Source organism: Ailuropoda melanoleuca, chromosome 14 (genome assembly GCF_002007445.2).
Source record: "Ailuropoda melanoleuca isolate Jingjing chromosome 14, ASM200744v2, whole genome shotgun sequence".
Lineage (NCBI taxonomy): Eukaryota > Metazoa > Chordata > Mammalia > Carnivora > Ursidae > Ailuropoda > Ailuropoda melanoleuca.
Window position 1 is genome coordinate 78,114,330 of NC_048231.1, and position 24,994 is coordinate 78,139,323.

Consider the following 24,994-nt stretch of genomic DNA (forward strand, 5'->3'; position numbering starts at 1 on the left):
TGGGAGCTTATTGAGTTTCGCCTAATCTGATTCCCCCCAACCCCCCCGCCTTTTGCACCCTCCCCCGGTCCAGCCGCCGGCTGCCGGGGCTGGCGGGTTTGGCGTTGGTGGAGTGGACTCGGGAGGGGGAGGGGGTAGGGAAAGGGGTGGGAAGGCAGCAGGATATGTATATATATATATTATTTTGGGGGGGTCTCTTTGTAACTTGCAGGTTAAGTGGAGCTAGAGAGCTACATTGTAACCTAGTTGGATTTTGGGGGGGGGGGGAATGTATGAGAATCTAACGTGTCGTTAATAGAAAGAAGAACAGGCAAGAAGTGGTCCAGCCGGCGAAGGTTGGTTTGTGCTTGTGTTGTGGCTCTGTGTTAGTCTTTCTCTTAAAATCTTAATCAATGGATCTGAGTCTCTTTCTCGTGCTCTCCGGTTTTGGGACTCTGAAAAGACAGGAATTCCCTTAAAAGCAGACGACTGCCTTTTTTGAAAGCGCGCATTGTGTGTGTTTCTAGAGGAGCCCTGGGCTGGAGAATTAACGGCAGGCTTCCCCGTTCGGTGGTTTCCAGTGGGAAATCACTCCGGAAAGGGAGCCCTTCAGTATCGATTTATTGTTTTTGTCTTTCAAACCATTATCTCTTTGGCTAAAATACTGTCTGAGAAGTTCCACAGAGACAGAGTCAGGTAAACTGGAACGGGCAGATCTTTAGCAAGATGGTGATAACGGTGATGCTGTTTTGGGTGTCTGTTTGTGATGGAAGCATTGCTGGGTAATAGCAATTTCTGATCGGTAGAGCATGCTGGTTCTAAAAAAATAAGTGACTGCCTAAATGCTGTCTTCCAGTCCCCCTCCCCTACTCGCTGCAAACACCCCTCCTCCCATGACCCACACGCTTACAACAATTCTGAAATCGGATCCAACTGGAAATATTTTCTTTGGAGATCGGAAAGTTGTGCAATTGGAAGTGGAAGATGAGGCTAGAGGTACCGAGGGTATGGGGAGGGGGTTCTTATTGCCCCCGATGCTGCATTTATTCTTTATGTGTGTCTGTGTGGGTTCTGAGGGTGTGTATATCCATCTAAAAGGACTGTTGAGGGAAGGATTTCCGATTTGTTTCCGCTTCAAATAAACTGTCCTGATAATCTCATGGTTGGCGTCTAATGCTAAAAGGCCAATTTGTGTGTCTCTTTATCGCCTCAGAAACTCTTCCAAAAGGGCGGTTTATTCTGGAATTCTGTAACAGCTACTTTTCCTTCCAAGCCTCCACCCCCTCTCCTCCACTATCCACACCTTTTTTCCCCTAAAGTTTGGTTGGAGTCTGTGGTCTTTAAGGAAATCTAATACTACTTGTTTTCCTCTTACATTATTTTTTGTTCTCGTCCTTTTCATTCCTTTGCTCTTTATCCTGTTTTTCTTATTTTTCTGTAGATTCTTACAAAAAACTAGTTTCAAGTAGTTGTCACTAAAACTGTCTTGCTACCGACCCTCCTTGAGTTCACACAGGTAAATCTCATTCACCCCGTTCAAACTCATCTTCATTTAAGAGACCTGTGCATGTGCATGTGCGTGTCTCTCGGGAGGTGGGTACGGAAGTGGAGTAGAGAAGAGAAATGTGGAGAGGAAGGGTGTTGTTCTGTGCAGGCCACATCTGCAACACTGGGGCCAGACCTGGACGGTCTGGGAGAGTTTCCTTTGCTCACCCCAGTTAGAGGTTGTCTGGCTGGGATGGGGAGGCGGGGCCAAACTGGCCAAGGGCGTGTGAGGGAGGAGAAAGTTTGTAGCACTTTAAAATGTAGCCAATTTACAATCCCTGGTCACTCCCTCCCCTTTCTCCTGCTTGCTGTGGTTTCCACCATCCTGAGACTCCTGGAGGGAGGCTTGATCTCCTGCCCAGACGCAGGAGTCCAAGGTTTCAGAGCAAAGTTGAAGATGTCGTGTTTTCCTCTGTACTTAAAGAAATTGTCTGCTATCAGAGAAGGGTGTTAGGACAGCAGAAGAGTAAGGTGGAACATAAGAGTATTTGCAAACTTCAGGGAAGGTAGCCCGAGAGGATAGGGAAACCAGGTAGTCTGAAAGTGCCACTTTTGCACCTATGACCCCTCCCCCGGTAAGACAAAAATCACAGTTTTGGGAAGTTGAATTTGTGCAAAAGCTGGGTTGTGGGCACTGCTAGCCACTCTAGTAACCTGAGCTGGGCTGGGGGAGGAGGTGGTGAGGGAATGCAATCCGGGGCCAGAGGAGGGAAACGGACTTGTCTCCCGGAGCAGGGAAAATAGACGTGTCACTGGAATAAACAAACTGGAGGTGGGGGAGGGGATGGCTTGTAGTGAACATAAGGGGGAGTGGCTGAGAGGCAGCGGTAGGGTAGGAAGGGGCCACTTCTGGCTTGGGAGAAAATATCAACTGCCTTATATGTTCATAAATGGGCTAGGCAAGTCAAGGGGTGTAATCTGATCTTTTGTATGTTAACATCGTAATGTTACATAGGAAGGCGCTGCTGGCAGGCCCAGTTTTGGACTTCACACAGGGGAATCCTAGGAGTTTCCCTGAGTGCACCACGGAGCCTCTTTGGTGCCAGGAGGGCTTCTGGTCATGTACTCGCATTATTCACAGCAACCTACTTTGTAAGTTACGAAGTATATCACAAATTTACTTTGTAAATCACCTGAACTAAATGAGGGTTGCGAAAAAGCAGAAACAGTGCTTGGAATATTTGTAGAATTTAGTTGAAAACGGTAGGTGGGGAGAGGCAGGAGGCAGGAGTTTGCTGAAGAAGAAATAAATAGGTAGGCATTTCCCCTGGATTCCTGATTCGGTTTCTGCTGTTATCTTGACTTTCAATTCCATTAGGGGCTGAATCGATACTTCTCTGGCACAAAAACCCGTACCTCTAGGAGAGTTCTGTCAAGCCGGTCATTATTTTGAGTTGTACTTCAATCTCTGCTCCAAAGCTTCTCTATAATATGCAAAAGGGGGAGGATGAGAGTGGCTAGATGCATGGGACGTCCTTTCTGGATTCTTGTAGAGACACTGAAACTTGGCTGGGCCTCAGCCTCCCAGAATGCCAGTTTTTCCCTTGGAGACTTGAAGTTTTAATTGAAACCAGAAAGCTATTGAAGGCAGACCCAGCCAATGAAACCTTGTTTTCTCTGCTGCTCAGGAATGGGAAATAAATAATTTTTTGCTGATGGCATTTCAAGTTGCTTCAGTTCTGCTCCTGCCAGAAGAATGGGGTAAATTATTATTAACACATAGGCATTGTCATGAGTTGCAGGGCTTTAAAAAAATGGGGTGATGTTATTGAGTTTACTCAGGGACCCACTGTGTGGGGGAGGTTTATGGGGGGGGATTCCCTGAAGAAAAGGAAGCCTCATAGAGCCCTTGCCACACAACCCTGTGCTTGGTCCTTCAGTTCCTGTGATGAAGGGAACAAAGCCATCCAACTTGGCTCCCATTCTGTGGTCTATGATGAAGCCCGGGGAGCTTCTTAAAATGGTTTAAGCCAGGATTAAGTAGGAACACCACCATTCTATATATTGCCATAGATTCGGGCTTCTTCTAGAGATATTTCTAAAGGCAGCCCTGGTGTTTCACAAACTCTTCATCAAGTTGCAGACACTTTGGGTAGCCTAACATTTGAATTGCAGGAAGGTAAACACCAAGGTGTCCACAGAGCGTACCACTTCATGAATATGGGGCAAAGATACCACGCTACAGTCTTGTTCCCTTTGGGTTTTCATTTCCATTTTCACTTAGCCTTCAACTAGATTCTGATGTCCACTTAGACATACCAAGTTGGGGCAATATGAAATTTGGGGGGAACTGGGGACCTCAGATGATTGAGTACAAGTTAATGGGCCCTTAGAGCTCTTATCTGGAATTTTCAAAGGTCTTTCAAAATGTCAGGTCAGAGCAGCGTCCCTTTCAGAATTGTTTTTCTTATATCCTCAGTGGGTGCCCTCCAAGGTTGATGGAGCATTTTTTAAAAGTGGCCTTTGGCTTAGAAACCCACAAGTTGACTTCCTGTCCAGTTCAGAGCAAATGATGCCAGGGTCCAATGGAGAGCGAGAGCCGCCCTGAGGCTGCCCTTTTGAGGAAGCAGGTAGCCCTTCCCGGGAACTGATGATGGACTGTGATCCGCAGACCCATGAGAAATAATTGCAGGCCAAGCCAACTGAGCTGACCCCAGACAGGCTGAGGCTTCCACCTTTCCAAGTGCTGGGATGGGTGAGGATGAATGGTGAGCAGATAAGAATTTCAGAACTTTGAGCTTAGAAAAATGTTTCCCATCCCCAACTTCTCCCATCAAAAGCACTCCTTTTCAAATGCATGGCTCTTTGTTCTTTTCAAGATATCTTCCTATCAGATTTGCCCCCCTTGATTCTCCTAAGGAGGGAGGCCCCCAGAAGCAGTGTATCCCCATTCAGAAGAGGAGGTGGCCCACCTGGGACCTGGGCTGTGTTAAAGTGTGAACAACATCACACTGGAAGTGACAAGATCTGCTCTGGACCCTGTCCTCCTTACCTCCCAGCTGAAGGACCCCTGGCAAGTTATTTAACCTCTTTGAGCCTCAGTAACCTAATCGGGAAAATAGGGATAAAGATGCTTACCCTGCTGACTTCACAGGGGTTGGGAGGATTAAATAATACCAGCTAATTTCTGTAATTGAACTCTGAGAGGATTTCCATGCTGGCTCCTAGAAACTGGTGCGTGCGATTATTGTCGCCATAGCCCAGAGATTAAAACCCTCTGGTGTGACCAGAAATGCCTACAGGGGCCCTTGTGTTCTAAGACAGTTGGGGAATGCTTGTTTTCTGCTCTTGAGTTGACTCATAAGGAAAATGTGTGTATATATATTTGAAATCAATTGAATTATTAGATGCCTTGTATATGCCATGTGTATCTAAGACTCAAAGTCTCAGATAATATCCAGTTTGGGCTCACAGATGTACTGAGGCTCAGGAAATGCTCTTCGCTAGAAATGAGAAGAACAAAAGGAAAAAGACATGGAGGTGCACAGAGTCAGGGCCAGGGCCAGAGAGAATGAGGGGGAGGTTCCCCATAGGGAGTTCTAGCCCTTGAGCAGTGACATTCAGGACAGAATGTTTAGTCTCTCTTAAGAAAAGCACTCCTTAGCAGGATTGCCTCTGTCCCAGCAAACCTAGTACATTGTCTAGAACCAGGAAAGTTCTTCACAGTCCATTTGCTCCCCGCCTCCCCTGGATTGCTCCTCTTTCTCTTTCCCATGATTCCTGGCTCGCCCTGTCCAGCAACGTGCATGCACCGTGCACCTGGCAGTGTTCTCCAGTGACCCCCGTTTTACACAACACTTGCTGACCTCTGCTCCCATCAGACTGGTTTCCTCGCTCACCTTGGGCCCTCTGGACATGCGTCCGCCTCCGCACCTGGGCTCGCTCTGTGTTGCTGCCTCCTCTCTGGAAGCTGTCCCGAGGGGTCCCTTTTAGCCAGAGCAGTTACTCTTAGGACATCAGACCGGCTCTCAGCTCTGCATCCTGGTCTCCAGAGCACTTCAGGTCTCAAGCACTTGCCTGGCAACCGGCTCACGCTCGCTGTTTGTTGTCACGACTGCCCTCGGGGCTGTGAGTCCTTAAAGAAAGGGACCAGGTTGTCCCCACGAAGCCCTGCCCCTCCTGAGTGATTTCTGTGGCGTGAGTGAATCACAGCATTTACGCAGAGATAGAATATTAGAAGTAAATGTTGTTTAAGGTGTACCGGAGCCCTGCGTCGGGAGTCACACAGTGTGCGCCTCTTAAACAGAGTGAATAAGAACCACTTATGATAATGGCTTTTTATACTTTTGGCTATTTTTCAGGGGGCATTCACCCACTCCGTCTCTCCCTCCAAGCCTAAGAGGTAATGATGTTTTAGCACATGTACATCCTAGCACTCACTGATTCACTCATTCATTCGATCATCAACTGTTTATGAAGTGCCTATGAGAGCCTCATCGCCACGCTAGCGCACCCAGCTCTTGACTTTCTCTGAAAATTCCAGTTGCATTTTTTTGTCCACCACACTCATTTTGGCACTTAACCATGCAGTCTTCTTTGTTGCTTTAGTCCAAGTGCTTCCCTGCTCCTCGGTGATGGAGCGAGGCTGGCCGCAATGTAAAGGAAGCTGGAGCAGAGAAATGCCCTTGCTGGCAGTGGGGACAGGTTCGGGGCAAGGCTCCTAAGAGGCAGGCTGTAGGCCGGGCTGGCCACCCATAGGCTTCTGACAGCGGACAGGCTGAGCTGCCTTTCTACGCCCTACCTTGGGGCATCCTGAAGGGAAGAGATTGATTGCTACGGAAGGAGGGGACCATTCCGAAATTCTGTGATCGCGTAGCTAAAACCATCCCAGGGATTTTGAAGCTTTTTTTTTCCCCTAAAGCTCATAGCTCCTGAGACCCCTTTAATGGCACCCCAACAATCATCCATACCAATCCCACTGTGGCGTTGTGCACGTTGCTAAGTGCTTACTGTGGTGGATGAGTTCTAGAAATGGAAATCGGGTCAGCGCAAGCTCCCCAGTTAGAACCAGAGAGCCAGACTTGGGGCACGGGGATGGGGATGGGGAGAGGAGGAGAGAGATGGTAAGCTAAGTGCGAAGAAATACCATAAAGAATATGACAGAGAATAGTGTGGAAGGAAGAAAAGGATTGATTCTCTACATCTTTTCTGAATACTGGCTCCCTTTGGTGAGATAACTGCACTGAGACAAGGGAGATAGTGCAGACGGCTTAGAAAATCTGGAGTGTATTCCCTATCTGGGCTTTGCTACTGCCTCCTACTCCAAGTGGGCATCTGGAATCTCTATTTCCTCGGACCTCCTGGATCTGGGGGGCTGGGCGTTATTGTTTTGTGTGGATTCCGTTGGTCATGAAGGCTGAGGCCATGCCTGTGCTCCTGGGTGTCCTCTCTACCCCCACGGCTGCGTCTGCCCTGCCCTGTGTTCAATAACGGCTAGTGAGTTGGTTTCTGTGCATTTTGAGGTCAAAGGGAGTAATCCCCAGTTTGTCCCAAGCCAGAAGCCTCTGTGATTTGGGTTGGGGTGGGATCAGGAATGCTGGGCTTTGATCTGGGGCCTTGTAAAAGTTCCGCAGGAACTCTTACTGAGGAGCACGCTGGTTGGGTATTTAGGAAGAGGGAAGTTCTGCAAGCTACCAAGATATGGCAGTTACTTTTATGCTAAGACTTACTTGGGATAGGGAAAAAAAAAAAAGAAAGAAAAAGCAAGCAACATTATTAGCCTAACTTGGTAAAAAGCAATTTCTTCACTCTTCCTTCTATCTGCCAAAGATTTGCAGTTCTGTCAGTGGAAAGAAGCTGCTTGAGTTTGAACTTGGGTCTGGAGAGATGGGGGAGACTGGAGATGCTGAATTTGGTGGATCCAACGGAGTAGCCCGAGAACGCTCATCAGAAGCAGTTGGGACACCATTGTTGTGCTTGCGGCAGAATAATGAAATCTGGGTGGCGAGTCCCTTGCAGTTGTTGGTGGCTCTGTAACCTATTGTTACTTGAGCAATGAGAGCTCTGATTTTTTTTTTTTAAGTATGGATTAATAATGGTGGCTAAAAAGAATGACTTGTTGTGAGAGCCCTGTGGGCCTTCTTTCTGCTCGTTACTCTGTACTCAAGAGCTTGCTTACAGTGAGGTTTTTGATCCACAAATACTTACTAAAATCTCAGCATTGCCACTATGCAAGCCCTTGTTCCTGATGCTCTTAGGTGGAAAAGGTCTGGTATTAGAAATGACTTTTGCCCTTGGAGAGTGGACAGTATGTCTGTAGAGACATAGCTCCAATGGAAAGCTTCAGTCTGCAGCCAAACTGGGAGCATGATCTAATGGAATTGTGCTATTTATGTGATTAGGAGCAGTCAGGGAAGGGTTCAAGGAGGATATGGTGTTGGGTTTGACGACAGAATTGGAACGGGGGAGGTTCTTGGTGGGTAGAATAGCTTTGGCACAGGAGCACAGGGGGGACAAAGTTAAATGTGAATTTGGCATTGCCACGAGCAAGCAAATGCTAGTCATGAGCAAGCATGGCAGCTGGTGGGAGCAGGACAGCCCCAGGGACTAAAGTTCTCCTGGCTGAGACTGGGGGCAGATCACCCATGGGAGGCTCTTGCTGGTGTGAGGTCTTCTCAGTGGGAAGGACCAAACACAGGGCCCTCTAAGTTGGACCCAATCCAGCTGTCCAGAGTTTTCATTCAGACTCATCAACTTTTAGCCCTGATTCAACAGACCTTGTTTGCTCATTGCCATTTAAACATGAGTGTGACCAGACCCTGATGGGTGCTGGGGGGATGCCAAGAGATGGAGAGGACACTGTCTCTGCCCTCAGTCTGGTAGAAGACTTTGTAAGATTATGAAAACCAGTGGAGGAGTAGCAGAGGACAGTGACCTAGGACTAACTGAACTGTGGGAGCACATGGTAGGCCAGAACCTCGGGGGTTGGACAGATCCCAGAGAGCTTCAGGGAGTAGGTGCGGCGTGGGCTGAGTCCTGAACAATGGGACGTTCTTGCGTAAGTTCAGAGCCACAGGGAAGATCCTCAACTTGGTAATGTAGAGGCAGAAAGAAGACCATTTCTTTGGTTCTGTGGAATGTCAGGGGGGCAAGACAGATGAAATGGGGTCCTGTGAGAAGAAGGCCAAGGCTGCATGTTGAGATGGGAGCCATGACAGTTTTCAGAATGCAAGGGGAATTAGATATGAGGAGCAGAAGGATGTGCCAGTCAGAGAACGTTCACACGTACCACACAAGAGAGAACCCTGACATCTGACTGTCCCATCCACCATTGGGCTTGTCAGCCAACTCTTCAGTATGGGGTTCAAAAGAGTCATCTTTAGAATAAACAATAAACTATATACAAGCATTCAGAATGGGGATCACCACTCTGGGGAACAAAAACGCTCTGATACCGGTATTCATCAACAGGAGTTTAATATATGATTGGAGAAAGACATACACAAGTTTTCATAACAATGCTGTATTTAAATGGCAGTTCAAGGTGGCAGAAGGAGAAATATCATAAAGCATGGGAAATGGAGCTAATATTTGTTTAGCTCAGATAGGCCTAGCATCCCCATTGTGGCAGAAGCACAAACATGTAGGTATCAGATTATACTTTATATTCAAATGATAGTGAGCAAAGCAATTGTGGAATCAGATGGTTGAGAAGTTGAGGAACTTGAATTAGGACTGAACAGGTAGTGGCGTCAAAATTAGGGGCCCTCAAGAGAAAGACTATAGAATTTCTTATTTGTTGGATTCTTTAGTTTATCCCCTTTGCCTTCAGGTAAGTCTATCATTTTATCATTTTCATCCCCAATTTACAAATGGCAGGGTGGAGGACCAGAGTTTAAGCTGACCACTAACTCTGGGTATTTGAAGACTGGTGGGATTATGAGTCAGTGGGAAGAAAATGTCATTTGGAGTCAAAGAGCACTATCTCAGTGATTTAAGTTAATTTCTCAACTTGGTTTTCTTATCTTAAAATGGGCGCATCTCAGGGTTAAATCAAATTTAAAAACTTACAGCACCTGTTATATACTAGATGCATGTTAAAATTTAGGATCATTTTCTTTGCCAAGTGGCTCTCTGTATTCTGCTTGGACAGGAACTATTATGATCAGAGTTACTTCTTACAGGTCTACCATATTTCAGCTACTTGGGTGCTGTTCTGCATATGTTACTTACTGTTGGCCTTAGACAGTTCTGTGAAAAGACTAGGAGGGCAGGTGAGAGAGCCGATGCCCAGGATTCAAAGTGATGTGGTGAGTCAGATGGCAGACTGGTCTTGGAGCTCACATCTGGAGAGGTAGCCAGCGGTGCTTGGTTAAAAGGTGGCATCACTTTGTATTTTAGAGATGTTACCATGTAAAAGTAAGACTACAGGCTTTGGAATCGTATAAACCCTGAATCTGATTGTGGATCTAGTAGAAATAATGTGGGCCCTTGAGCAAATTATTAACCTCTCTGGACTATTATTTCCACATCTGTAAAATGAGGCCAGGTCTTCTGTATAGCAGGGGCGCTGTTTCAATTAAACTTATAATGCCTGTTGAGATCACTGGTTGTGTTTACACCCTCACTCAGGGCAAGTGTGTGCTTTGCTTGACTCTGTGGAGGAACACAGCCAACAGGTGATATGCCAGATACAGAGCTTGCCCTATGAAACTTGGGGATTGGCCCAGCCAGAGCTTTAAAGCTCTTTCCCCAGGGGCCCCAAGGCTCCTGTTGTTGTGTTGTGTTATTGGTTCCCAGAGGAGGCACTGTTTTTGAAGCTAGAGCTGGAACTGTTGTTTAATGCGCAATGTGCAGCTTCGGGCCTCAGAAGTTTGATTCTGCTTCTTCTCCCTATTTGGAGGACTCTGGTTGTCAAGTTGAGGAGATAAGGCTTAGCACCTGAGAATGTCTGAGCTGGAGGGAGTTGCAGAGTTTACCTTATTGCACCCCTTCTTACTACAGATGAGACTGGGGAGACCCAGGGAGAAAAAGGAACGTGCCCAAGGCCACTAACGCCAGTTGGCAGAGCAAGGAATTAAGCTTGTAATTTGTGACTAAACTCAGTCATTTTCCTCCATAAGACAAACTGGGAAGATGAAAAAAGCAATACTCAAACAACATCAAACACTCAAGTTAGCAGGTGCAAATTAAACTATTTGTATGTGCTTCCCATTGTATAGGGAGATTGGGGAGGTTGGCCTCCAACCCCTGTCCCTCAGGCTTTACTTGGGATCTGTGAAGAGAGGCAGCAATTAGCCAAATACTAGCTTAGATGACACAGACGAGGGAGCAAATCAAATTTACCAAAAAATTTGAGCGTCCACCACGGTGATCCCAGCATGTTCTTTCATAAATATCTTATTTAATCTTCAATTACTTCTCAAAACAACCCTTGAGGTAGGATTATAACCCAATTTCCAAATGAGACTTGAACAGTGTAAACATATTTTCTACGAACAGTTACTAAGTGGGGAAGAAAGGCTAAGTAATCTAAACACGTGACGTCAGATCACTTCCATTCTTCTTTTCAAGGAGAAACGTGGCTTGGACCCTCACTGTCAGATCCTTACTGTGTGTGCTCCTGGGGCTCTGAACTGTGCCAGAGATCCATGTGAAAGCCAGCCCAGAGTTCCTGGTCTGGTGGGAGAGAGAAACAAGTAAATGGAACATTGTAATACAGTTTGCCAAATGCCTTGATAGCAGAATGCCCAGGGAGGTGAGAGCAAGACCATCTGTGAGTGTGAAAGAGAGAGTGAGTGTGTGTGTGTGTGCACGTGCGCGTGTGTGTGCACGTGCACGCACATGTGTACACACAAGGCAAAAGGATTGGAAAAGGAAGGTCTAGCTGGCTTTCATGAAGGATGTGAAACTTGACCCAAATCCTGAAGGATGACTTAGAGGTGACAATGTAGAGAAAGGAGAAAGGGCAGCAGCGGAATTAGTAGGGAATCCCATGAAGTGATGCAAATCAGGGGGCTTTGGGGGCACCGCAGCTCAGCAGGCACTGTTGGGGAATGTGGGGGGTGTAGCACTCAGGGAACGCTGCTTGGAGGAGGTGATCTGTGATCAGGAAGGTACCACCCAGGTACCCGGTATGAAAAAGCCACTGAGTCTGACCTTCATTCTTTGCTGTGGGCCACTGGTGTGTTTGTAGGGTTAGAGAGCCGTGGTGCAGAGCTACCTTTGCCCTCACTGATTGAGAGCTGGGTAAGGGTTGGGTCACTGGATCAACTTATCAATGTTTATGGAGCATTTACTGTGTTTCTGCAGCAGGAGGGATTTCAGGGACACATCACTCAGAGTCATGGGCACCTGAGTCAAATGGCTTTTGGTGGCCTCTGACATACTGTCATTCAGCATTTACTCAGCGAATAATCTGGAGTGTTGCTGCATGGATCAGGGGCTGCGCTAGGCTCTGGGGATTCCATGATGAGCCAAACAGACATGCTTTTACCCTCAGGGGCTTTACCATCTAGTGTGGGAGGAGACAGGGTGCAGAGTTGTGACTAAGAGTGGCATGCATGTTTATAAAATATAATAAATGCCAGTGAAGAAAAGCTCTATGCTGTAAAGGCACAAAATAGGGGTCCTGATCTGGTCATGAAGCCCAGGGAAGTGCCATTTGACCTGGGCCTGAGTAATGAACACCTTAACTCAAGGGGACAGGGGGAGGTTCCGAGGCTCATGCCAAGTCCATCAAATGGGAAAGGCCACTTCTGACGCCCCACCTAAATACCTTGGTGACATAAAGAAATATGAATACTCATCCACCCCCAAAACCAAAGTCAGACTGTCAGTTTCTTAAAAGTATCTGAGAAGGGATTCTTAGAACTTTAGGCCAATGAGCCTAGGTTGAAATACATTAGCTTTCCTATCTGTAGTGAGGTGGGATTACACTCTATCCTTTTACACCATTTGCCTTCTAAGATCAGAAACTCCTAATTTCTGTCAACTAGAAAAATCTTCAGTCATAGGGTCTCCTGCATGGGCAACTTTAATAAGACAACTGGTGATGGTTTCCCTCCTGTCATCGTTATACATCGTCTCAAAGTCTACAGCTTTCAGGAAACATATGGGAAAGACGGAAGGAGGGAGGTTTGGGAGGAATGGAAGCTGGGCATTGCCTTCTGGGCAGAGATGGCTCCTCAAGTCCAGCTCTGAGGGAGACATAGAGAGCCCTTGTCACAGAGCCTTTTGGGCATTTCAGCTCTTCAGAGTTTCCAAGAATCTGGCAGAAGAAGCGCCCAGAGTCCAGCAAAATAGTCATAGGTAGATGTCTACTGTCAGTGGTGTTCTAGTAAATGCTTAGCGAACTGCTCTCCAGATTTGTTTTTAAGCTGCAATTTGTGGAGTTTGCTGATTCCTGTGGTGTAAATGCTCCTACCATAGCTGATTTTCAGGTTGCCAGCCTGACCCCATTGCCATGACACAGGATAGGCTCTCCGGAGCTCCTAGAGGCTGGCTCTCACACACCTCTGTTACTGTTCCCGAGAATCTGAGATGATGGGATCACTGATAACAGCAACAGCCCAAGACAGGAGGATTTGACTGCCTTCCAGATGGACAGGAATGTAGAGTCAAAAGCAGCCTGGTGCTTTCTCTGTAGGTCAAGGCTACTCTGTACGACACTCCCCTCATTGAGAGCATGAGCAAAGAGAAAGAACCAACATGAGTCCTTAGAGGGAAAAACACCCAAGTAAGGTAAAAGGAACAGTATCATGAAAATTAGTTACTACAGCTGCAGAGTAAGAATTTTAGGAAGCTGCCAGATGTCTGCAGCAGGGAGAAGCACGACCCTGGTGGGCCAGGAGCACAGAGTAATAGGGAGGGCGGTGGACGAGATGAAAAGGCATCAGAGTCAGCTGGAAGGAGGATGGATGAGGTAGAGAAAGAAGACCAGGATACGAGCTGTGTTATAGCAGAGTGAAACATCTACGGAAAATAGAATTACGTGGCTGTTATGGAAGGTAGTTTAGGGTTTGCTCTCCCACAGTGCAAAATCAAGAAATAAAAACAGTGAGAGAGAAAATGAGGGCACTGGAGGACAGAGATGGGAGCTCTAAAGTGACGATTATGGGGAAAAACAGAAAGAAGCCTGAACCATTCAATAGAAGAAATATCCAAAGGAATGATCGAAGGGGATGTTCCCGAACTAGGAAGCACCTGCCTCTGTAGATCAAAAGGCCCATCGTGTTGTGGGAAAAATAAAAGGAAAGAGATCCGTGCTATACTCATTTTGTCATTAATAAAATTCTAACATAATGGAAGGAAAATCTTTGACTATAACAGCATAAAACAAGTTGCCTACAAAGGAAACAGACCAGGCTGGCCTCCATTTTCTCTTCTGTTACTTCAGATGTTAGATGACAGTCTTCAGAGTTTTGAGGGGGAGAGATCCTGGCCTGAGGATTATGCTTTTTAAATGTAGAGCTGGAAAAAGTGCCCAATGGGGCTTTGCAGAGCACAGAGCCGACTGTGGTGGGGCTGCAGGGGAAGAGCTCTGGGGGAGTGGGGAAGGTCAGGAATGAGGCAGAGGACTCTTCCCGTGTTTGTGATTGTTTGCCTTTAAGGCTGTCTGGAGTACAAGTGTTATTTTTATTTTATTTTTATAAGGAGCATGCGATTCTATTAAAAAAAAGATAAAAGCCATAACCTAAGAAGGTCAGGAAGACATTTGTTCCATCTTGTTGATGAAACATTGAGGCTGAGAGAGTGCTTATGAAGGCTCCTACTTGACAGGATTAGGTCCAGAATCCACATGTTCTGACTTCTGTTAAATATGCCACTGGCTCCGCCAGTTCCACCATGTTGTCTCTTTGGAAGGAGCAGTCCGGCCAACGGATGGCCTGCGTGTGGGTGGTGCCCTGGGAGCGGAGCAGATGGGAGAAGTGGAGGGTGGTGTGAAGCCGTGTTGGTTTGTTCTTTTCTTAATTCAGTCACCCAGCATTTCTTGAGTGTCTGGTATGTGTTGGGCTCTGTGCTAGGCATGGGGATTGCAGGCAGGAATCAAATGCCACTTGCATGTATTCTTCAGAGACTCAGAATACTGCTGTGAGGGAGAAATACCTTTAAACACAGGAATAGTTCTCATTGGTCAAGGCAGGAGGTAGGGGTAAGCACATATATTAGGCAAAGCCTAAGCACATCAGAATCATATGGAAGGCTTGGGAAAAGCCAGAAGGCAGGACCCCACCCCCGGCGCTCTGATTCAGTAGGTGGAGCTCAAGAATTTGCATTTCTGCTGCCAAACTCTAGGCTTAGTAAGAGTACCCCCCACTCCCACACCCCCGTCCCAGGTGGCTTCAGGATTGGGAAAAATTCTTGCATCATGCAAATGTGGAGGGTAGAGATGTATTCCTTGGGACTCATTTAGGTTATGAGACACGTCTAACCAAGCAGGATTCCCTTGGTCCCGCAGAGAAATAATTCTGAAGGTCTACACTATCTAATTTGGCCTGGCCCCGTAAGTCTATGGCTGTGCAGGGTAAAATTAGAGTGTTGAGTCTGGAAGAGCCCTCGCTCCATTCATTGCTGAGCTAAGTATGGAGTAAGGGACTCCAAGTGGCTTATAACAGTCACTGTGAACGGCAGAGCCAGGAGTAGAGGGCATGTTCCGGAAGCCCCCCCCCCCCCCCCCGGNTGTGTCTGTGGGTCCTGCTGGGCAGTTAGTTCCTTAGCAAGTTTGATTACTCCTAGTCCCTGCCACCAGGACCTGCAGGCAGCCACCCAAGGGTTAACTGTAGTTGGACTGGAAGCCCGAGCCAAGTACAGAGTGTCCATTGTGCACCCGCCCCCTCCGCCCCCTCCGGAGGAGTCGCTGACTGCTGGAATGTGACAAGGCAAAAGGTTTTCACCTTGCATTGGCTCTTCTCCTCTGTGAGTGTGCGAGTGGGTGCATGTGCTCACGCTCACGTGTCGGCAGGGGTGCGCCACAAGAGAACTCTCAGTTGTCTCCCAGACTCACCAAAAAAGTGAACTGTGAATTTGGGGTAGCAGGTACCTGCTGGGAGAAGGCAAAAGGAGAACAACAGCTTTGTGTGCTGGTGAAGTAAACAGACAGGTTAGGTTTCTTTGCTCTTCACTTTTGAAAGCTTCTTTTTATTTTTTTTAAGGTGAGGGGTGAATGTGGACATGGGGGGCTGGATTATAATCCTCGGCTTGGACCGTGAGTTTTGCAGAGGGCGCTTGGGCAGGCAGAGCTGCAGTTGGAGTCCTTAGAACCACAGGACTTGGAATAGCTGTCGGGGGCTAATTCATTTTCATTCAGAAAGAACTTGAAGTCCTTCAAGTGCCCAATCCTGCAGTGGGTCCTGAAGCGAATAGAAGAGTTGTACAACTGTAGTCGGTCTCAGCCTGAGACTGAATTGCAATCGAGGAAGGAAAATAAGATTTGTGTACGGTCCAGAGTTTAAAAAATGTTGCCATGGAGAAGTGAAGGCTTGGGCATGACCTTGAAATATGGGAAGGCTTGGGATTTGTTTGTTTGCTTGTTTGTTCATTCCTTCATGCAACAAACATTTGGAGAGGACCAACTGTATGCCAGTTGTCGCATGGGTTGGTGGAAGGGGATATACAAAAAGATTCTATAAAAATACCAAGGTGGAAGAATTCTGTGTGTGTAATGCCATTGTGGAGACTGGTTTGACTTGAGCAGGGAATGCGAGTTGGTCGCCAGTGAGCCCTAGGACTGGATTCTTAAAGTGAGACCAGTGTGCAAAGTCTGGAAGTGATGCGTTCCTGAACATTGGGATGATTTGAAACTGCATTGCTGTTTGATCTCTGGTATTTATCATGTCGTACTCAGGCTGCTCTGGTTCGGGTCCCTGTGCAGCAAGAATTGAATTTCAGCTGAGCCTCCTCATGGTCCCCCTGCCTCTACTATCAGGTTCCCTTAATTCTTCCTTTACGCTACATGCCGGAATTATCTTCCTAAAGCACAGTTTGATAGTGCCCCTTTCCTACCGACGTCCCTTAAGTGGCTTCCCATTACCTGTAAGATAAAATCCAGCTCATTAGCTTCGCATGCAAGGTGTTCATGATCTGGCTGTAACCTTTTATCTCCAGCTTTACCTTTCACCAGTCCCTCTTTCTTACGTGTCTCCTGGCTGAACATCAACGTTCTCCTTCCTGAGCATGACCCTGCAAGCTCCTGGCCCAGGCCTCGCCTCATGCTGTCCCTTGTGTCTTCCTTCTTCCCACTCTACCTGTTGAAGCCCCTGAAGGTCAAAGCCATGTTCTGTGCTCTCCTCGAAGCCTTTCTGTGTGCTTTCCCATCAATTTATCTCTACTTTGCCCAAGGGGGAACATTTTTTTCTTTCCTTTGTTTCTCTCCTTTACTATAGGGCATGTAAATATCTGCTCTGTTTCAGTTATTTTCCAGATCTCTCTTCAAGAATGTAAGCCCCCTGAGGAAAGAGATTGTATTTCCCTTGTTATCTTAGGACCTTGACTGGAAGAGCACTGCTGGATTTTCATGTTTTGTGGACCTCTTATGACTTGAGCTTTAAGTTTTGGTCTTCTACAGCAATTAGTTAATGATTCGTACCATCAAATCTGAGGAACTCTGAAGGGAATCTTTTTTAATGGAAGATATGTCTTAATCCTACGCCCATTTCACGCTGCTGTCCCTGCCTCTAAAGTTAGAGTTCATCATCTTTTATTTCATCATAGAACCTGCAGTAGACATTCAAAGTTCCAAATGCATTTCGTTTAGGAACTTTTAGTGGAGAACTTGCCTCGCTTTTCTCCTGACACAAGGATAACTTCATAGGATGTATCAGGGAGTTAAAATGTAACCTTGAAGATTCCTGCCAGGGGAAGTAAACCAGCAGACACTACCACGAAAACACGGCCTGTTGGATTTGGGGTACAAGCTGAGAAAGATCTATTGGACAATTGCTGCTTGACAAACAGGAACACATTCTAAGGGATCTGCGGATGTCTCCTCCAACAGCTCGTATGGTATTCGATGCCAAAATGAATGTTGACTTGAATACGACTTTTTAAAAATTATATAAAGTTTTGAGGAGGCAGGCAGATCAGTCTAGATGAGACAAATAATCTTGTACGTAGAAGAAACGTCGAGCGTCATCTGGTCTCACTGCCCTCGCCTGCCCCTAAGTGGGGACTTGGTCCCTTTTATAGCCTGGGGCACAGGTGGCGGCTGTTCAGTCTTTGTGTGACGGATTCAAGTGAAGATGCTCTTACTCTCAGTTGGACAGCCTCTTCTCTTCTAGAAATGCTGCGTTCATCGGGTTTTCCCCTAAGAGGAAGCAGTTGTAAATGTCTTTCTGCAGGGCCGAGCGGTTTCCAGGAGCTGAGTACGCGCCTGGGGAGCACATTCACTTTGAAACCCTGGCTGCCTTGCTGGCTAGCTTCCTCACAGGATGTCAGCTGAAAATGTCCTGATTCCAGAGGGAGAAAATACGTGCCCGGTCTCCAGGCTTCGTTTTTGGCTGTTCTGAATGTGTCTTTGCAATTGTGGTCGGGCATTTTCTGGCGGGCACATGTACTGGTTAATACCTGATGTTGCTGGGCTCCAAGGTAGGAACCGAAGGTGTGCGGTGATGTCCTCTGCTGGGAAACCTCAGCGTTTTGAGCCATTTTAAGAAGGCTTGAGTGTGATCTCACCTGCAGCCTAGAGGTGGAAGGATATGATGTCTTGAAGTTTTGTGTGGCCCCAGGGCTCTCAGTTTTCTATTGAGGATGAGCATTGGGCTTCCTTTGGGGCTTTGAAAATGATGAGTCTGAAATTGGGAATAATGGGACATGCGGTGAGTAAGCGTGAGGGATAGTTTAGCTGATCCTGTGATGGTCTGAAGAGAACCTGACTGATGTTTCTGGTTTCCTCTGGGAGGAAGGCAGAATCAAAGATCCTGGAGGTGGGGAGAGGTGGGGAGGGGCGGTCAGGAGAGCCATTCCTGACATTTGCAAAGGCCTGTGAAATGCTCCCTCTCTTTCTCTTTTTTATTGTCGTGTAGACAGAATGCTACTTCATTTAAGGACCAGAGAGGGAATTAAAACTGTCTTGAATGGCTATTTTTATCTAAATACTTGATAATGATTAAATATCTTTTGTGTGGACAGAAACATTTTTAGGATTGTTTTGCATTAATCACAGCATTCGAAATGACTTTCCACTGAACTTTTTATGTTTTCCTCTTTGAAGCCTGCTTCTAAGCTTTGCATTTGTTTTAAGAAATAAAGATAATTTTGTGTAATTGAAATAATTTAACATGAGAAATGATAAAGAACGGTCAGGAGGTTAGCTAAGTGTCCTTCCACCAAGATGATGGAGGGCTTCACCCTGGCAGCTCAAGGAGGGGGTTGTGTTCAGTTTGCAAACTGTTCTTCATGTGTGCTAAAAGCAAGCCCAATGCCGTTCCCACAGACCCGCCTCAACACTTCAGACTTCCCTTTCGTCATGGTTGGTTTTGATGGTGACTCAGCTCGCAGTGGCTTCAGTATAAGAAACTTCTAGCTTATTGTTGGACTGGAGGACTGGCTTCTCTTATCTTTATTCTTGAGTCATAAAAATTAACAATTCAATGAAGGGCTGTGTGTGCGCGTGTGCTCGCGCTTGTTTCCCTCACTGCCAGTAGAATCCAATTTGGGGATAGGCATGTTCTGTTTGATTTTTTCCCTATCATTTTTTTTTTCTGATGGCCATTCATTAGAGGGAAGGGGCTCCTGGAACTTAAGCCGAGTTCCTTTTGAGGTCATTTTCCTTCCTGCCACGACTAATTATCTCTCTGGTTCTCAGTTGCAGATCTGACCTCTTCTGAACGCGTGGCCGTGTCTCCATCCCCGGGACTCTGAACCCAGCAGCTGGACCACTTTGTCCTTGGGATTTTGGGTGTCCTCTCTTCTCACTTTTCCCCTTTCCCCTCTTCCCTCCCACCTCCTGAGAACTCCTGAAGACTGTAGGATTGTCATGGAGTCCAGGGAAATCTTAAGCAGCTCCCGGCAAAGGGGAGACGAGTCAGAATTCCTGCCTGTCTCCTCGGCCAAGCCCCCAGCTGCTCCTGGCTGTGCAGGAGAACCTTTGCTCTCTGCTCCAGGAACTGGGAAGGGGATCCCAGTGGGTGGAGAACGCATGGAGCCGGAGGAGGAGGATGAACTGGGCTCAGGGCGGGATGTGGATTCCAACTCAAACGCAGACAGCGAGAAATGGGTTGCAGGAGATGGCCTGGAAGAACAGGAATTTTCTATCAAGGAGGCAAACTTCACAGAGGGGAGTCTGAAGCTGAAGATTCAGACCACCAAGCGGGCTAAGAAACCCCCAAAGAATCTGGAGAACTATATATGCCCACCTGAGATCAAGATCACCATTAAGCAATCTGGCGACCAGAAGGTGTCCCGTGCTGGGAAAAATAGCAAAGCCACCAAGGAGGAGGAAAGAAGCCACTCCAAAAAGAAGGTAGGGAGCCCTGTTTTGAAGGGTTTTTTGTTTATTCATTTTTGCCATTCTCCCTCCAACTGTTAAAGGTCTGTGTGCTTATTACTTATTTATTTTGGAATTATCAATCTCTTTGATGGAATACTTAATGCCCTCCAGGAAAAATGCCTCTGATATCTTGGTATAGTGTCTAATTTATTATTGTTTCTTCTACCCACATGAAAATCAGTAGCTACTAGAATTATAATTCTGGAGCATTCCTATTTATTGTGTAGCCAACAATTGACTGGGTCAGACCTGGCTAAGCTGTGATGAAACATTTGCATCTTTTCATATAATTAAGAGTGGGATGTTAAACATTTTTGGTCAGTCAGAACAGTCAAGAACCTATATAACCTCTTTTGGTTTCAGTTACTGTTGTAAGTCTTTCTAAATTAGGGAAGTCGCTCACTGGACTCAGGAAGCTATCTTCATAGTGATTTAGGCTGCTAGGAGGCTGAGAGATCATTGCTCTGAAAACCAATGGGGAGCCCTGGAGCTCAAGCTGGAGAAAGAAAAAGGGGTGGGTGACTGACTTGAATCTTTGTTTAACACAGTGTAGATTTTTTAAGATTGGGTGTTGAATGAACTTGATTGGTTGTCATTTTCTTCCTAAAAATCTAATAGGTGGCAAGCAGCTCTCTAGGTGATTGGTGGAATCATTTGGTTGGGAATGAATGGGTCCCGGTTTCATCGTATTTATATTACAGGGGGTTACAACGTCCTCCCTTCTTGGGAGGGGTATGGCACTCAGCTGTGATAGCAGGGGATGACCCTAGTCTGGCAAGTGTTTGTCCCCAAAACTCTCTAGGGCTCGTGAATGCCTCTGAAAGGAGCCCTGTTATTTTCAGAGGTTTTGGCTCCAGGGTAGTAGGAGTTCATCAGTGTCTTTGTAACTTTCCCCCACATCTCATTTAATTGGGCTCTAGACATGATGGATTAGCTAAAAATAGCACATGGGAATGACCCTCTCTCCTTTATGACTCAGAGATAATCTGTAACATTTCTGTTACTAGTGGTTTTGAGCTTCTCAGTAGTTGCTCTCAATAGAACTGCTAGAAATCATGTTCTTTCTTTGGTGTAGAGCTTGTGTACTTCCTCATGCTAAGCGTTTTGACTGATATGTTGCATTTAAAATCCAAAGACTTGGACAAGAAGAGATTTCCTAGGGTGACCAGTGCCTTTCAGTTTGTTTTAAAACCCAAAGTCCTGCAGCCAGGAACCCCTTTAGTCTCGGACAAACCAGGACAGTTGGTTGTCTTATTTTAACATTTGAAATACGCAATATTTTTTAGAAGTTGGCTTGTTTTTACAGAGCATAGAGGTAGTGCTTTCCCTTCCCTGTCCCCATGACAAATTGCAGTGATTTCTGGGGTCTCTGTCATAAAAACCAAAGATTATCTGGATGCTTGTAGAAACTTCTGAAATTCTTGCAAGAGAATGCAACAGTTCAAATTAGGCTCAACTTAGAAAGTGAGGCTTTGCTTTGGAGTCTGGTCTCTTCAGCTTTGAAAATGAGTATCTTTGTCTTTGGCCACTGAGATGGCTAGTTCTTTGTGTATTGTTGGATTTTTGTGTGGGTGGGCAGTCTTGAAAACTGTGGTAACTGTTTTCCCTCCATGCCCCTCACTGCCAGGACTTGAGCAACAGCCCACAGTTAGGGTGTGCAAACTCGAAGTCATTACCCTAGAACGATCTGTGTTGTCCTGATCAGGTATGACATTCCATACAGCCACAGGACTGTTCCCAATGATAGCCTTCTGCCTCTTGGAATGCCCCAGAATAAATTCTGGATTTTGTGACATGGGGATGATTTTGAAGCTTCAATGTACAAGGGACCTCCATGCTCATATCTGAAATTCTCAGGCTTGTCGTCCTCACCCAAAAAGCTGGATGCCCTTTGTGTGCTCTGTTGGAAAGAGAGGGAAATCACTTCTTCAAATGTGTGACTTACCAAGTAAGTGTTTCTAAGTCTTAGAAATTGGAAGGGAGAGAAAGGAAGGGGAAGGACTGATATTCAGGCAACAGTGCTGCACTGTACTGACACTGTATTGGGACGGTCTACAAGAATTTTAAATTCCCAAGAGCTTGCTTCACAACTGTACTTCTCCATCCTTCCTACCTTTATTTATGCCTGGAGCTGTTACTTTGCAGAAATGAATGCATGAAGTTGTCAGTACTGAGTTTTAATCACTTGATAGATGATAGAAACATTCTCTGATGTCTATTGGATTAGAGTGTTAACTTTATTACTCTGCAGAGTTCCTGTTGGCTTGAAAAGAGAGAGTTAGCAAAAGCCGAACTTGCAGTGGAGAAGTAGAAACCTCGCTTACCGTTTCAGTGCTGTGAACTTGCAGAATTTACTTATTTGTATTAATGTGAAATACACGATCAACTTGTGTTGGGGGAAAGGACAAGGAGGGCATTTGGTAAGCAAAGATGAGTGTCTGACTCTAAAATCCAGTCTTCTGGATCTTTTTTTTTTTTTTTTTTTAAAAAACTCTATCGGCAGCATGGGGCTTGAACTCATGACCCTGAGATCAAGAGTCTTGTGCTCTACTGACTGAGCCAGCCAGGCCCCCCCCCCTTTTTTTTTTTTTTTTTTCCAATGAGGCAAGTCACTCATTGAAGAAGTGTGCATGGAGTGGCCCCTGGGACTCAGGTCCTATGTTGGGAGTGAGGAGGGAGGCTCTGTTGAGCTGATCCTTGAGTTGGTAGAAATGCCCACTTGGGCGTCACCTGAATTATGTGCTGACTTAGAGCAGGGGTCGGCAAACTATAGCCTGTGGGCCAAATCTAGCTCCTTGCCTATTTTTATGCAGCCCACAAGCAAAGAATGGTTGGAAAAAAATCAAACAAAGAATAATATTTTGCAACATGTGAAAATTACATGAAATTCAAATTTCAGTGTCCATAAATATAGTTTTTTTGGACTAGAGCCACATCCATTTGTTTACATTTTGTCTGTGACGGCTTTTGCACTAAAACGGCAGAGTGGAGTGGTTGTGACAGAGACTGTATGTCCCACAAAGCTTAAACTATGTACTATCTGGCCCGTACCAAAAGGAAAAAAAGATTGTGTGTGTGTGTATATATGTGTGTGTATATATATATATTTGTTGACCCGTCATTTAGCGAAAGGACATAGAGTTTCAGGATAACAAGGATTTTGTTTGGTTTTTTTTTTAATGATTCCGCCTCCAAACTTGGAGGCTGGGGGATATTGGGTGTTACATCATTATGTGCTTTTTTCTCTTTTTTCTTTCAGACCAATTAATTTTGTTCAAGTCATTGTTTGACAGCCTTAGGCAAAGACAGCTCGTATTGAATCCCAAATGATTTTCTTTTTCATTGGTTTTTGTAAAAAGCACACTCCTTAGGATAATGATAGTGTTCCTTACATATCACAGCTAGTGTAAGCTAACTGTATTTCTGCTTGTTCTGCTACTTTGGGGTGAAGACGTATACGTGTGGCATCCTCAAGAGCTTTATTCCAAGTTTCAAACCTAACACCGGTCCTCCAAACCGGAGAGCCATTATAGGTGTTCAGGTAGCATGACCCCTTGAGTCGTAGGATGGCAGGAGGGGACCCGTGAAGATACCCCTTCACTGGCTCAAGGGTGCATGGACTCTTTTTAACCAGGGGTCGGGTCACCTCTCTTCCATATGAAATTAGGATGGCCACTGAAATGCTATATGGAATTGGGCTTATGATGAATGAATTTATGCAAGGTGTAGGAGCAACATTTGGTGAGAAGTGGACGCTGAGAAGAGCATTCAGAACATATTCCAGGCCTCAGAATTGTCCTTTGGATGGACCTGCTTTGCAGATGGACTCAGTAGAGGCAGCTTGCTCCTTACCATGACACCAGCATTGTTGCACGTTAGACTTACCCAGACAAGTGATGAAGTAACATAAGCTTCATGTAGTTCCCTTCTAGGTCACTCAGTCAAAACAATAGAAAACATGAGACTGGATCTCTGAAGTTCGAGTACAGCACGTGAGCACAGAATGTTCCAACAGTGACGGGTTTTTGAAAGGCTCTCAGCTGTGCAGAGCTTAGCAGCTCCCCTACTTCCTGAAGACTTCCCGTGGGAGTCAGGGACTTCCATCCAGGTTCAACAGCATGAGAAGAAGAGGGGACTCTTAGACTGGCTCCCTTCAGTGACCCAGGCTGGAAGATGAGGGGTGGGAATCTGCACCAACTGGCTTCGTGGCTTTGCATCCAGAGTATAACCTTGTTGAATCCCCAGTTTCTTTATCGGCCAAATAGAGATGATAATTTCCACGTGATGTAACTTGATGGAAGATTTTAGGAAAAATGGGTAATTGACAGAGCACACATCATAATGAATAGCTCGAACCTGCAGAGTTATGTGGCCCTCTGCTAGCTCTTTTATATGGATTCACCTTCACTGTTAGTCCTTACAGTAGTCCTGCCAGGCAGATAGTACCTCCTTACAGATGAAGAAATGGAGGCTTCTCTGCTTCAAAAAAGCAGGAACCCAAATGGGCGGGGTTGGTCTTTGAAGCCGGTTCTTCTCTACCCTGAAGGTAATGCTATATTCCGGTCCCTAAGCGACTGCACTCTAAAAGACTGCTGGAAGGTAAGGATCTAAGCACTGGGACATTTGTTGCACAGCTTCCATATTCGTTAGGGTGACAGGATCATCATCTGGTATATTGTCCTTAATTCCAAGTGTTCTAGGATGTTGGAGAGAAAATTCAAAGCCTCATGAGTTAAAGTCTTGTTTTTTTTCCTTTGTTCTGCTTACGAATTTTTATTTGCTTTTGACCAAAATACAACTTCTGTTTCATTTCTTTGGATTTAGTTTCCCCTTTTCCCAGATGCTTCAGGAGAACCTGTTTCCTCCAACAGCAAGGACTTTAACCTTATATCTGCCAGCGGTCTGCGTGGTCCTAGAAACATGCTTGTGATTTGTTCCTGGCCATCCCCCCTACACCGTCGTCATGTGTATGGAAAGACTCTAGCATTCTGCTCTGAGCACTCCTGACCCTCTCTTAGGAAGTTCAATAAAGCAGGCATTCAT

At 46.0% G+C, this 24,994-nt stretch overlaps 1 protein-coding gene across 1 annotated transcript in view; it reads left to right on the forward strand.

Moving 5' to 3' along the window:
* The first annotated feature begins 195 nt into the window (after positions 1–195).
* SETBP1 (SET binding protein 1) overlaps positions 196–24,994 on the forward strand; it is a 373,273-nt gene continuing 348,474 nt past the window's right edge. Inside the window, 2 exon segments of the mRNA XM_034643398.1 lie at positions 196–335; positions 19,268–19,924. Coding sequence (XP_034499289.1) covers positions 19,439–19,924 — 486 coding nt within the window. The 5' untranslated portion in view covers positions 196–335; positions 19,268–19,438.